This window comes from Telmatherina bonti, assembly GCF_933228915.1.
Source record: "Telmatherina bonti genome assembly, chromosome: 9".
In the NCBI taxonomy this organism is placed as follows: Eukaryota; Metazoa; Chordata; class Actinopteri; order Atheriniformes; family Telmatherinidae; genus Telmatherina; species Telmatherina bonti.
In genome coordinates this window covers 14,387,190-14,402,418 of record NC_136627.1, presented here as the reverse complement: position 1 = coordinate 14,402,418, position 15,229 = coordinate 14,387,190, and the positions used below count along the sequence as shown (strand labels likewise).

The following is a 15,229-nucleotide window of genomic DNA, read 5'->3' as shown; positions in this document are numbered from 1 at the left end:
AAAAAAAAAAAAAGGTGGGCCAAAACACTATATATACCCTCCAGATCTTCCTGACCCAAAAAGACTTGTTTGGACAGCTTAGAGTCAACAAACATGAGAGCTTTTCTGTTGCTGCTGGTGCTGCTTCACCACTCTTTGGCTGCAGTGCTACGTGGAGTCGACACGGACAGCTGGAATTTAGCAGAGGTGAGTTTTGAAACCTTAGGCAACTATTCCCCAGCCTAACAAATCATTTTGATTAGCTTTTTGTCATAGCTGATTAAATTCTTTTCCTGTGTGAGCCAATATGTGAATGATTTTGCTCTTTTGAATTAGAAATACCTCCGACGATTCTACAATCTTCCAAATGGTTTGCAAGGAAGAGAGTCATCCTCAGGTGCCTTTCAGACCAAGCTCAAGGAAATGCAAAAATTTTTCAAACTCAAGGTGAGGATGATAAAAATGTCAATTAGATAATTGATTCCTTTTTTCTTCCAGTAGCACAATTTTCTTAAATACTTTCAATAATTACAATAAAAAGAGAAAAAGCAGAATAAGCTTCTAACTTTTAGGAATGGACAATGTCTTAATGTGTCTACTTCCTGACATATCCTGTTGTGTTTTTACTTGTACAAAGGTAACAGGAAAACTGGATGATGATACTTTGGACCTGATGAATAAGGCTAGGTGTGGAGTCCCTGATATCGGGGAGTACAACCACTTCCCTCGTCACCTCAAATGGAATGACAACAACATCACATTTAGGTACCCACTAAAATTATACATATGTACGACATTTAGATACTGTAAAATATCTTTCTAAGATCTTCAACTATATATAGAAGTGTCATTTATTCACTGTCTCTTTTTTTCTTGTATCCCTTTATGCTTCAGGATATTGAATTATACACCAGATCTGCCAAGAGCTGATGTAGACAGAGCCATCCGAAATGCACTAACAGTCTGGGAAGATGTCACCCCTTTGACTTTTAGGAAGCTACACACTGGCACTGCTGACATCATGATAAGCTTTGGATCAAAAGGTACAATGAGCCAAAATGACGGGAGAAAACACAAGAAGTTAAAAGATTAGGCATTTTTATGTGGACATTTCAACACTACATATTCTTTCCACCTTTTCCCGTAAAGAGCATGGAGACTACAACCCATTTGATGGTCCAAATGGACTGCTGGCTCATGCCTACCCCCCTGGCCAAGGCATAGGAGGAGATACTCATTTTGATGAGGATGAAAACTGGACCAAAGATTCTTCTGGTGAGTTATTCTCAGAAGATATATCTTAATATCCAATAAGTTAAACAATATTTCTAAGTTAACATCTTTTTCCCGCAGCTTACAACCTGTTTATAGTAGCAGCCCATGAGCTGGGCCATGCCCTGGGTATGTCCCACTCATCAGACGCAGGTGCCCTGATGTACCCTGTCTACTCATACAGCAAAGGCTATCCACTATCTGAAGATGATATTGAAGGCATTCAAGCTCTCTACGGTGGGCACAGTATGAGTGTATGATGAGTGTATACTGAGAATCATGAATTAATGTCAGATATCAATCACAGGTCCAAACCCAAATCCAAAGAGGAAAGTGAAGCCAAAGCCTGTTGCACCAACCAAATGCGACCCAATGTTGACTTTTGATGCTGTCACAGAACTCAGAGGAGAAACCATTATTTTCAAAGACAGGTATAGGAATACTCTAATGTCTCTCAGACTCGTATAAAACATGGGTTCAGTGCACATTAAAAAAAAAAGCAGTTGAGCTTTCCAGAACAATTTTTTAATTTAACAAATTTAACCCATAAAGACCAAACTCATGAAAAAAATATAAGTCTGTTTTTGTTCATATGTAGTCTTACTTTGTCCCTTTAACAAAATTTAAAACATAAAAGTACCCAAATAGTTTGGGGATGTTAACATTTATTACCATGTGATATGCCAAAACATTTAAAGTGTAATCTTCTGCTTTCTGGTGTATATTAAGTGGCAGAAGACAAAAGACATATTTTGTGTTCTACCAGACTTTGTGCAATAAAGGGACGCTAAATATAAGATAAGATAAGACAAGACTTTATCGCACAGTGGAGAACTTCACTGTTACATAGGCTCTCAGAAACAACAAGGAGGGTGCGAATAGTAATGAATATCTCAGAAACTGTATGTATCATATGTCATACTGGGTACTAATGAGTTAACATGTTTTATTAATGTTAACTATTAATGAATTATTTTTATTTTGTTACTATGCTGCCTCTTGCTGCAGTTTCTACTGGCGTCTCCATCCTCAGATGCCAGAACCTGAGCAGACACTGATCAAGTCCACATGGCCTTCACTTCCTAATAACGTGGATGCAGCTTACGAGAACCCAGAGAAGGATGTAGTCATTATATTTAAAGGTGGGCCATATATGTACTCTCTGGGTGTCTTCTATATACCAGTTGCGGTATGTTTACACTGAAACTATATTCTGGATTTTAACAGGGATCAAAATGTGGGCTTTAAATGGATATGACCTTGTGGATGGTTACCCTAAGTACATTCACAAACTTGGTCTTCCCAAGACAGTAAGGAAAGTAGATGCAGCTGTGCACATTACAGAAACAGGGAAAACATTACTCTTCTCCGATGAAGAATACTGGAGGTATGGAGACATGCATCTTACATCTCAGTTTTTTCAAATTTATAATACTTTAAATTTGCAAAGAATAAAGTACTTTACAATCAGAACTTATACTTGCTTCATAGAATTTTTCATTTAAGAGTTTTTGGTTTGTAATCCATAGCTACGATGAAGCAAAGGGCAACATGGACACTGGCTACCCAAGATCCATTGAAGATGACTTTCCAGGAATGGATGATGAGATCGACGCTGCTGCTTATCACAATGGTACTTTAAAAACTATCACACCTTTATTAGAATTCAGTCTCCAAACAGTAACATTTAGGGTGATTCATTGCAAACAAAGCAAGAGAGGATTCTTAACTATGTTTTATTTAAAGCCCCACTATTGAACTTCGGCAGATTTTCTCACCAACGCATCCTATCACAGCGGTTCACACAGGTTCTCCCTGTGTATAAGTGGGTTCTCTCTCTTGTTCCTGCTTCCTCCCACCGTCCAAACACATGCATGTTAGGTTAACTGGTTACTCTAAAGTGTCCCTAGGGGTGAATGATTGTCTCTCTGCGATGGACTGGTGGTGTCAAACAATAGCTCTTTTTATTTCTTTTTATTTTAGTTGCTTTTTTTTTTATTGAACACTTCAGACTGTAGAGTGACAAAAGGGGGTATTGACTAAGTTGTAATCTGCAGCTTTACCACAACAGGTCACTAAAATGTTTCTTTACATTATATAAGAATAGTTTTGTTTCTTCTAGCAGAATAGCATCCTGTAATAACAATCCCACTCTCTTCTCTTTTAGGATACCTGTATTTCTTCCATAAACAGATACAGTTTGAGTACAGCTACAACTACAGGAAGGTCATTCGCATCATGAGGGCCAACTCCATTTTCAACTGCTGAGAAGTACTGGTACCATTATCTGTGACTTAGAAAAAACAGTGAATATAGCTGGCTATATGGGGATGCATTGTGGCAAACTATGCACATTTGTTTAAATTGGAAATGATGCAGTAATTGTATGAGAAGGAAATGGGCAGATGAAAACACAAGTAAGGCATTTTGTATCTTTATTAGTGCTGGACACGCAGAGCTCCTCTGAAATGTTCTAACTGATATTATTGCTATTTATTTTACATTTGTGTATTTGTGCTAGAGTAGTCTGTGAGCTTAATTTTTCACGTTGTGATCATTTTATTTAAGTTTTTTTTTGTTAGTAGGTTGTAATGGTTGAAAATAAGGCAGGGTTATAGGCTAAAGTGACAAAGACACCAATTTCGTAATTATTGTACACAAATAGATTTGGGGAAAAAATTCTATATTTTTTTGTCAAAAATAAAACATGAGTAGCAAAATCTTCTAAAGTAAATGTGAATTTGTAGCAATTGTTGTTTGTACGAAAAATTAGGATATGACCTTTCCATTTCAGCCATTTTCCTTGATAAATTCTTTTTGCAGAAGTTTTTAAGAAGGAACTTTATATAAATTGTGTTCTTCAAAACCATTGGGAATTGATTTGATGAATAAAGCTCATTTGCTGAGGTTTGTGAACAAGCAAAATGAGTATTTTTTGTATTTTACTTTAACTCTGATCTAATACTTTCTCATTTGATAACAGACATTTGTGAAAATATAGTGCCACGTAAAAAGGGGCATATCCAAGTGAGGGGGACACATTGTTTTGAGATTGAGAGACTTTATCATCCTCTCACATTCAATTGCATTTATTAGCATTACTACAAACAGCACCAGTGAATCAACTTTAGTTCTTTAAAATGACATACTATCAAACTCTAAAGTCAAAATCTTAAATCTAAAGCTGCTAAACTGGTTGAACTGACATAGAATGACCCTGGAGTATCTACAGGGTGAGTTGTCAGATTATTATGTGCCAAATGACAACACTAAAAACAAAAAGTTTGGTAAAATGCCATTCCCGTTTAAATATATCAGCGCCAAAATGACATGGAAGTGACAGGGTAACGGCAGTAATAAGCCACATCATTTAATATAACAGAAAAAATGACAAGTGACCTAACAAACATGTCAACAATAAGATGTTGCTATTTTATCATTAATTTTATCATTAATGATGGCAGCACAGATGTGTAAAATTAATCAGTTAAGAAGAATGTTTTGACCAATTCCTGCTGCCTGATACAGCAGTCAAATTATACTTGCAATAAATGAGTAATAAACAAATATTGTCTTTAAAATGACAGATAAACAACATATGTGTAAGTATTTCTTTTTTGAACAAAGGAAATCAATGAATCCAGGCTCTCCTGAAAAACTACATTACAAAATAATATGAGCTGTAAATTTCATTTTACACTCGAGCAGAAACAGGAATAAGGTCAAAATAAATAACAGTTCGTGTTAATGTTTTTGTGGGGGCTGTAACTAAATAAAATTAAAAAATGAACGAACTATACATAAGAGTAAAATTGTTGCAGAATTTGATCTCAAAATCCCTTTTAATGCTGTAAATATTTTCTCTCAGAGACATTCTAAGGACTTTTGTTATAATTTCTCCTCACCTGCTGTAAAGACCATCCCTGCTGCTGGCCTCTGTCTGGCCTACTTTCTGCTCCCGCACCCTACTCCTTCTATTGTATAAAAAGGTTAAAAAAAAATTGTAAAACAACAGTAAGCATAACTTCTCCGCAGAAATGAAAAAGGAATGGAGGTACATGAGCAAAAAAATCAGGCAAGCGTGTTGTTTCATGCAAATAATTACTTGAGTAAGAGTAAAAAGTAAGTATCTAGTAAAAAAAAAAAAGTGCTGTGTATCAAAATAGCATTCACCAATCATGAAACTAATGTTCTTTAAACTTTAACTGCTACAAAAATAAATTAAGTCTTTACAAATATAACAGTCAAAGGAAAACAAATACATTTATATTCTTATTTTCTACCCAAAAGTGAGTAATCTTAGAGAAGCCTAGATACTACCTTAACTTTACTTAAGAGCAGCTTATTTTAGAATGTTACTCAAAAAACATTTTTGCAACAAAATAACTCCCAAGAGTACAATTTATCCAAAAAGTTATTCAAGTAAATGTAGATGCACCACCTCTACCTGACTAGCTAGTTTAGCTAATTTAATTGACATCTGTCATCTTTTAAAATCCACATGGTGATATAAACAATAGAGAACATCTCTGTTTCAGCTCAGCAGTACCTACATTCAACAGTATGAATCATCTTCTGCAGTTTGTTTGGAGGAAACTGTCTTACTTTTTTGTCTCTTTGCTGGTTTGCTGAACATGAAGATGTAAATTACACCAAAGATAGGCTTCTCTGTCAACACAAGGTGTTTGTTGTTAGCTGCCATAGGTTTGCCTGTGTAACCCCTGACTGACGTCAAGTAAGATTATGGAACTGTATAGGCCAATAACTAGGTTCGGCAGGAGTACAATGGGCACTAAGGTAGGTGCAGAATGAAGTGGCTGGAGGCAGGAAATAAGCAAAAATAATGATTGTTATTTGTAAGAAACAGAAAAAATAAACCATACAGTTTGTACAAATACTATGACAGCCGGCAGGAAAACAAAACCCCAGTCCTTTTGAGCTCAATTTTTGTCTTTTTTAGTTAGTCGTTAATCGGGTTAAATAGTCTTTAGTTCCAGTTCCTTTCTTTTCCGCTGTTTTGAGTTGTTACAACTTTGTTGGTTAACCCTTTGAAAACAGGGATCCTCAGATGAGAGTTCGGCTCAGTTTGAGACACAGGCTCGCCATCTCCATCCAGAGATCATCAGGTATCCAGGACTAGATTAGGTTTTCTTAACCATCAAAAGAACCTAACCTGTACAACAATAATGATATTATTGTATACAGCTAAATATTTATCTTCTCACACAGCTATAGCTTAGGTTTTATCTTCTTCTTTCCCATATTACCATTCAGCAATAAACAGTAATACTTGCATGTTTTTTAAACTCAAATTATCTTCTGCTTACATGAAATAACTTATTAGCCCGTGTAACACAGTGAAATGAATTTCTCCTATTTTTCTCTTTCTTGCTAATCATGAAATTATTATTACTTATCCTTAACCAATTAAAATGATTGATTGTTAAACCATCTTTTAGCTTTTGTAAATCATAACATGAATTGCAATAGTAATACTTTTCTTTGAAATCAAAAGATAATCATGAAACCATATTTGGTTATTTTTTCAGCATTACTTTTCTATAAGCTTTCACACAGTAACAAAAAAGGCATTAAACATTGAACAAACGTTGCATTCGACCAAGAAACATGAAAAAGAATTAATGTTTAATTACACTATTTCTGAAAAATGCCACTTTACAAAATCACTTAACCAGAAATAGCATTTACAGTACTTAAACACATTAAACATTCACCAGCAATCAGCATTAGCATAAAGCTAATCTCAACGTGGTGCCAGTATGGTTTCTCAAGCACACATAGGACCTTTCAACTCACCAAGATGAGGTTTCTGCACAAGCACATCAAGGACACAGTCAAACAGCCTCTCTAGCTTGTGTTCCCTTTCACTTAACATAATAACATCTCTAATTAGTAATCAGACAATGCAAATATTCGTTTACAACTGTTATTTTGTTGCAACTCCCCAAGATGATCATTAAAGTTTAGCTCAGTTCGTCTACAGCTTGTCTCGCTCATGCTCTGAACATAAAAGACCGCTAAATTAATTCGTGTTTTAGTCCACTGCTGGAAGGGCGGGACTAACGTTTCTCTTAACAAATGAGAAGGTAATTATCAGAGGACGTGTCCATAAAACAGGAAAATAAAGCGAGGGAGTGAGGAGTACATTTCCTCTTTTCAAAATAAAAGTGCACAATTGCGCAAATAAAAAGGAAGAGAGAAAGAAGTTGTTTTCTCTACTGGGTTACATCTAAGCGGCAACCTCCGCTTAGATGTTTTGCTGACTGCAAAACAGAGCAAAGCCCCATAGACTCCCATGTAAAAATGGCCAAATTCACGGCAAAAATAAACATGCTTACAGCCTGCTTCAAAAATCTATTTTCGGTTTATAGGTCAGGTTTACCTTCATGACAACTGTGGGGGGAGTGAATTTTTCTAACTCGCCCGTTTAAAAGTAATTTAATCTCGAAGTTCGGCATATTTAGGGGCGTCTCCTTTTGATTGACAGGTACCAATCTCTGGCTTCGAGCCAAGATGGCGATGGTAGGAAGCTTCAATTCAGCTCTTCAGAAACCTACGGGTGAAGTCACAGAGTCTCTGTCCATCTCTTTATATACAGTCTATGGTTACACATTTAGGTACGGCTCAGAAAACAATGTTTCAGCACGAAAAAAAAAAAGTGATCAAGTGATTATAATGGCTATAAAAAGTGCGGGGGGACAGAGGACCTAGATGCGGGAAGTGCGGGGTACATGTCCCCCCTGCACCCCGCATCCACTACACCCATGGCTATGTATCTCCTAAACCCAAAGTCTTTGTCACTGATGGTCTACATATAGAATATGTCCTCATAGACCTCTAGTTTCTGTGCCTACTCTTGTGATTTCTGTTTACTTCAAATTTTCTCTTTGTTGGCATTTAATATTATCAATTTGATTTTATTCTTTTGTGTATCTCATTTTAACCTGTCGTAAGTATAACAACCTTTTAAAATTTTCATTCACCCTGACCTAAAAGTTGGGAGCAAGTTGAAGAGAGTTGGAGACTGGCTGGTTCTATAAAAACTGCTCTTCCCTTTGCAAAGCACAAAGAGTAAAACAGTGTCTGTATCACTTCTTCACGTGTTTGGGGTTCAAACCCAACACTCTTTTACTTATTCTTACTTTATTTTACAGTTTAAGTTTCGAGGCAGAACATATGCATCAGGTGCGAAATTGTTGAATATGTCTCAGGTGATGAAGCTAATTATTGACTGAATTTTTATTAATTTGTCAGATGTATACGTTTATGAGTGAGTGCAGTGTGTGTCTTTATGCATGTGTTTGCATTTCTTTGCTCTGCATTGTAAGCTAAGGCTGAATATGTGAAACATTGGGGCGATTGTTAGCTGAAGACATTTCAAACAATGCCCCTGCGTCAACATAAAGTAGAGCCTCCAAATACTCTAATATAACTTGTTTTTAAAATAAAACAAGTGAGTCTGCTACCTTTCATGCCCCCACCCTCTTTACCCGCTGCCTCTACGACACACTGAGTTATAATAAGACAAACAGGGCGAGTCCAAGCTGATCATCTCTCGATTAATTAGCACCAAAGGCAGAATGAGGCATCACCAGAGGGATACAAATCAGGCAAACAACATGGGACATGTCTATTCATAATCATCTTCCACACATTAGTCATTTTTTTCTCTGTTATACAAAATATCAGGAAGTTTTGCAGGGAGTCACATGAAGAATAAATAGCATGACAGATGATTATGCTGTAAAACTGAGAGAAATATGAAAATATTATTTAGCATATTAATATTTGGGCAACACGGTGTGGGTACTCCGGCTTCTTCCAACCATTGAAAGATATGCATGTTAGGTTGATTGATCACTCTAAATTCTCCCAAGGAATGAATGTGTTAGTCCCTCTGTGTTTGCCCTGTGCTGGACTGGCGACCTTTCCAACTGGACTAGCACTTAAGAAAATGAATAAATGAATAACTTAATTCATAATGTTTGGCATAAAAAACATCTGTTTCTCCATATGTACTGCACATAAATGTTTTACATTTTTTCCTGAATATCCCATGGATCACATTTCTGGTGGGCTTCTCTTGCAACCCCGACCTCCAAGTCTATGGTTCTCTAAACTGCGTCACTCTGACATGTAGTTACACACTAATTCCACCAGAGGTCCACCCTATACATGCTTTGAGCTCATCACAACCTTCTAACAGAAAAATGCTGAAAAGATCAGAGTTTTAAAAAAAAACAAAAAAAAAAAAACAAAAGGACAGGTTAACCGGCTGTACAACTCACAAAGTTATGTTTTCTAATATTTCACACTTAGGCTTCCATCTCTCCAAACCAAAAAATATATCATTCCAGCTTTATTTATAAATCAATTTGAAACGACCACAGCCGAAAGAAAGTGCTGCACATAAACAAATAAAGTGTCACAACCGATTCACTAATCCACTCTTTGCTTTATCAGCACAAATGGTGAAAAGGAAGATCTGACAGAGATTATTATTATCAATATAAATAAAATACCTGTATATCGTAAGTTGGTCACATAAGCAAGATGGTAGGACTCTGAAAATAATTATTTATTCTATAAACATGTCTCCAACTTTAAAAAGTCAGTCAAAGAGATCTTGCTGAATTTTGTGAACCCGTGTGGACTGAACCAAGACGACTAATCCACAGACCCGATCATGTGGATATAATTACAGTGCAGTGAAGCAGTCACCTCTTTTGCTCATTTCCAAAACATGGTGGGTGCTGCGTCACCAGTTCACAAATCCTGTGTTCATCATCGGCGTGGACTTTATGAGTCTAAGCTCCATTTTATAGACACAGAGGATTCATCTTAAAGAAATGTGGTCTTTGGTCTTTTTATCCTAGACATTATTTTAGTGCATTGCCCAAGAGTTTTAATGTCATAGAGAGCAAGACAAGCAAACAACATGTACAGAAGAAGCTCATTCCAGACCAACTCTTAAAGTGGTCTAAACTGGTTCTTTTTCCTGCAGCTTAACCTTTATAAGATCATGTTCTGAGATAAAAACATATTAGTAGACGGAGAAATGCCAACCAAGTCCCTGGTAGCAATTGCAGAAGAAGTGCTTACAGTTACTCTCTGCTATGCCTCGATGCTTTTTTCGCTCTGTGGGGAAACTGAACAAGTCAGTTTCTTGTTCTTAAATGTTTACTCACATATTCTTACTCCTTGGTTATGAAAAGAAACTGTCCAACTTGTGTCGACTTGGCTTTCATGGAGCAGTGCAGCGAAGAAACATACAAATTTAAGTCACTTCTAATTTGATGAATTACACATAAATTACACATGAAAAACATGAATTTAGAGGTCAAATAAGTTTTCTTCATTTTTTTTATTGAATTCCAGTATCTGCTGGATACACATTTCTTCATTTCCCAGTCAGAAGACATTACCATAACAATCTCTTTCTACTCATCAAAATGCAGAAGAGAGGACTTGAACTGGAACCTAATGAGCATATAAATCCTGAATTTGAATGTTTTTTTCTGCTGGTTAAGATTGTGATGTCATTATTACACAGCTAAGACTGAAGTCATGGTTGGTCTCCAAGCGCTTAAATGAATAAATATAATTCCTTCAATTGTACTTCATTTTCATGGCAGTATCTGATATAATTTTAGCAATGAAGCTGTCGAAAATGAGCTTTTATAAATGTATTTAAAAATGGCACCGAGACAGTTTGAAAAGGTCCGGAGAAAATTTCATTGGAAGAGAAAAAGAGGTGGTACCCTTGGGGGGAAAAGAGTTTGTTCCTGATGGAAACCAGATGGAGAAGAATGACAGGGAAGGCCAGCCGTCTCAGGATATATCCAGTTTCCTCTGGGAAACTCCCTCCTCAGACCAACACTGCAGGAAAGGTGATGCAAGACTTCTGCTGCCCCTGCACTGAGCTCATTGTTATGAGAGGCATCTAGCCACTCTGGGTACAAACTGCTCATTTTCTTCACACATACTGACGCACATGAAGACACTTTGCAACATGTGTGGAAGTTAGGTAGATGTAAAATCCTTTTGGAACGGGGGTGTTTCTTCATTTACATTTTGTTAGGGTTGTGAGCGCGCATATGTATATCAGTGGTTTGCTACTTAAGTGCCTAGCTCAACATCACTGCCTCATTCATTCATTCATTCAGTCAGCCAGTCAGTCAGTCCCCTCCAGCTTCAACACAACCCTTAATTAGAATTAGATGTTAAGGAAATGAATGACTAAATGATAAAGAAAGAAAAAAAAAAAAAAAAAAAAAAAAAAGAAGCATCTGTGTTTAATTGCCTTGGAATCTGTCAAGAGAAGGAAAGCTTGCCTTGCATTTGTGTTGATTGATTTATTAAACAACAGCTATGTAGGAAGCAAAACGGTGTCACCATAATGACCCATAAACATTGCTTGAGGGTTTTACAATTATGTCATTATAATCATATAAACAGATGATGTTTAAAGATGGCTTGAACTTTATAATTCTAGCTGTCTGGTAGTAGTTGTTTTCATTCATAATATGAAAACCACGTAACCTTGGTCAATTCATCATTAAAATTCCAAAATAAATAAAAAATGTGCTTTTTTTTTTTAAGATTGAAAAAGCCTTACTGGTAATAGAATGAAAAAATGACAGCATATTTCCATCATCCACCAGGTGTGGCATGCTCAGTTAACATTGACAATAGTTAAAATATTTTTTAATTAATCATTTCTGCTTGGATGCAGTTCGACATTTTTAAGCTAATAAGTCAGTTGTCAGACTGAATCCTGGATCTTTTTATTCCCACTAACACATCATCTTTCTGGCATTATCTTTTTCAGAAAAACAAAAATAAAACTCACTCGCTGAAACTGTTTTCATTTTATTACAGATTTGTTTGGTGATAGCAAGTGCCGCTTCTCTTTCTTACCATAAAAATGATGTGGAGACACGTGAATGACTCACAATGTCACATATGCGACACAGGTAAAACAATGTTTTTGTTGCACTTGCCGGACTGATTTATAAGTCCTGACTTCAAAGTAGAGCCCAACACCTGTAATCATCTTGAAACCACATGGGAGTGTCCTTCCTCTTACACATCATGTTCAAACAAAGATTTTATTAATATATTTCAAAGCATTTATCTTGCATAGTTTTATAACAATAATATGTAAATAGCATCTCCTATAGAAATATGAATAAAAGAAAATTATTAGAAGTTAATATACATATTAATACAAATATCTTCAGCAAGTGGCATCCTGACATCAAAGCTGTGACTGAAAGCTAAAATTGAAGGCTGATGCAACTGCATCACTTGACCTATTTTTTGTCTAACTAATCTGATGCAATCCATGAAAAAAAAAAAACGGTCACATACTTGAGTTATACTTGAGTTAAGCTTAAAGTAGGGTTGTGTGCATTTTAAGTGCCAATATAGCATAGTGATTACAGGGCAAAGAACTGTCAACATGCCATTTCTAAACATACAAGGTGTCTTTAGAAAACATAAATTATATCTTTTTTCAGACAATAACAGAACTAATTCAGGAAAGATAAAATGACCAGAGTCAATACTATTAAGAGCTGATCTTAACACTGAGCTATAGAACAAACAACTGTTTTGCAAAGCTGTTCCTTAATTTTGCTATGCTCACAGCTTGTAAAATCAAGACAAAAATTAGAGTTTTCTCCCAATTTACTTACAGTATAAAGCTTCAGGGTTTGAGCTTTCACTTGAGAGAGCATCATGCCGAAAACAAAAGTAATCAGTTTAGACTTCAGAAAATAATTGCCGATGCTTACAAACCAAGAGAAGGACATACAAAGCTATCACAGCGTTTCCAAGAACTGGAGTGAGAAGCATCATCAAGAAATTCTAAGAGAACCACACAGTACAGAACAAGTCTGGCAGAGGTAGGAAACAAAAGATTTCAAGCACCCTGGAAAGAAAACTAGTGAGAGATGTGTCTAAGGCCCCCAGAACAACTGGCAAGACACTGGTGAACGGTTTGGCCCAGTCAGGAATTGTACTCTCAAAGAAGACAATCACTAGAGCTCTGCACAGGAATGGACTGAGAGGTTACAGACCAAGAAGAACTCCACTTCTTCAGAAAAGACACCTTCAAGCCGGAATCATGGTAAGGACAACCTGGAGAAAGATGACGCACACTGGAAACATGTTCTTTGGTCTGATGAGACCAAACTAGAGCTGTTTGGCCACAGAGATACTGCTTATGTTTGGAGAAAAAACGGAGAGGCGTATGATCCAAAGAACACCATCCCCACAGTGAAACGGTGTTGGGAATAATATGCTGTGGGAATGTTTCAGTGCATCTGGAACTGGGAATCTCGTCAAGGTGGAAGAAAACATGAAGAAAGAAGGATATGTGAAGATTTTGAAGGAAAACCTAAAACAGTCAGCAGCCAAATTGGGGCTGGGTCGTCGCTTTATCTTCCAAAACAACAACGACCCAAAACACACATCTCTCCTGGTGAAGAACTACCTCCAGCAGACCAAAGTCAACGTTATGACTGGCCTGAACAAAGTCCTGACTTGAATCCTGTTGAAAACCTGTGGGGTAAACTAAGGACTTAGGTCCATACCAGAAGACTGTCAAATCTAGAGGAATTTGAGAGATTTGGGCAAAGACGAATTGGCTGGGATTACTCAAGAGAGGTGTCAGAGACTTGTTGAAGGCGACAACAAATAACTGCTGGCTGTTACCCAGCAAAAAGCATATACAATTCACTATTAGCATCGGTGGGCTAATAATTTTGACCCTGGTATTTTTTTGGTTTATTGTAGAATAATTTCATTTCTGTGTTCAAAGTGAAATAAGGAAAGTATCCAAGATAAAACTAGGATGTCTGAAAAAGTTGTGTTAAAAATTCTTTGCTTTGTTTAAAAATATTTGGGAAATACACTAATATAGTTGTAGCACCCAACCCAAGTAGCTAGATATTAACCCTTTGGTTAAGATTGGTGATAGTACAATGAGTGGGGCCCTGGGTACGTTACTTAAATACAAATAAACTAATATTGGTAAACAGGAGAAACAATAATAGTTGGCTGTTAACCATTTACACTTACTTAGGTTTTTTTAATTATGGCGGTGCCTCCATCTCCCAAGGAGAAAATGTAAAATACCATAGTTTACATTCACTCAGAATAACAACTGTAGCTGGAAATCAATAACACCTGTTATCCTGTAAGGCAATTAAGACGTAACACAGAAAGTTTAAAGTCAAAATATTTAGTAAATAAGAATAAAGAAATAAAAATTAGCAGATAAAGTTTTAAGGGTTTCTCTCAATACATGTGTGGGTTTCAGTTATTCCACAACTTCATCAAAACACTATTTCAGACTAACATCCACACATATAAGAGTCCAATTAAATCAAGTTCAGCTTTATACCAGGAATTAAAGAGTCTTTGACGCTCCAATAAACAATTGTTGCAGGCCTGATACAACGCTCGGGTTTGTTGGGCCAAAAAATAGAAAAATGGCCGTTTCTTTGGTTCACAAACCAAAATTAAGGTGAAGGTGCTTTGGTTTTACTCACAACTCCTTATGCTCAAGGGCAATGGATGGTTAAAACCTTGTCGGTCATCATGCAGGTCGTTCTCTGTAACCGGGCTGGCAGCTCGGCTTCACAGGCTGTGTGAAATGCACTCGGTGAAACTCGTTTCTCTCTCTTTTTATCCACAGCACAAGAGTCCAGAGAATTCCTCTCGGTCCACTGGGCATTAAAAGTCTCTAATTAGTTTCATATATTCATCCAAGCTCATATACTTTACATACAGAGTAGGAACTAACTCGCGGTAAAATGCTAACATGCTAATTCACGATTAGCATCACACATTTATGCACTTTAAACATTTCGCAAAAGCACAAAAGTCATATAAATCCGAGTACTCACTCGTCACAGGGTTATATAGTCCAACACAGCAATGTAGACTC

General features: G+C 36.6%; 1 protein-coding gene across 1 annotated transcript; it reads left to right on the top strand.

Moving 5' to 3' along the window:
* Positions 1–321: 321 nt before the first annotated feature.
* On the top strand, positions 322–3,519 carry mmp13b (matrix metallopeptidase 13b; the record flags this gene model as incomplete). The annotated part of the gene is made up of 10 exons (XM_079246378.1): positions 322–426; positions 617–744; positions 874–1,022; positions 1,129–1,254; positions 1,333–1,488; positions 1,559–1,682; positions 2,260–2,393; positions 2,479–2,638; positions 2,781–2,884; positions 3,419–3,519. The coding sequence occupies exons 1-10, from the start codon at positions 403–405 to the stop codon at positions 3,517–3,519; spliced, it is 1,206 nt and encodes a 401-aa protein (XP_079102504.1). The 5' UTR covers positions 322–402.
* Between the last annotated feature and the right edge of the window lie 11,710 nt (positions 3,520–15,229).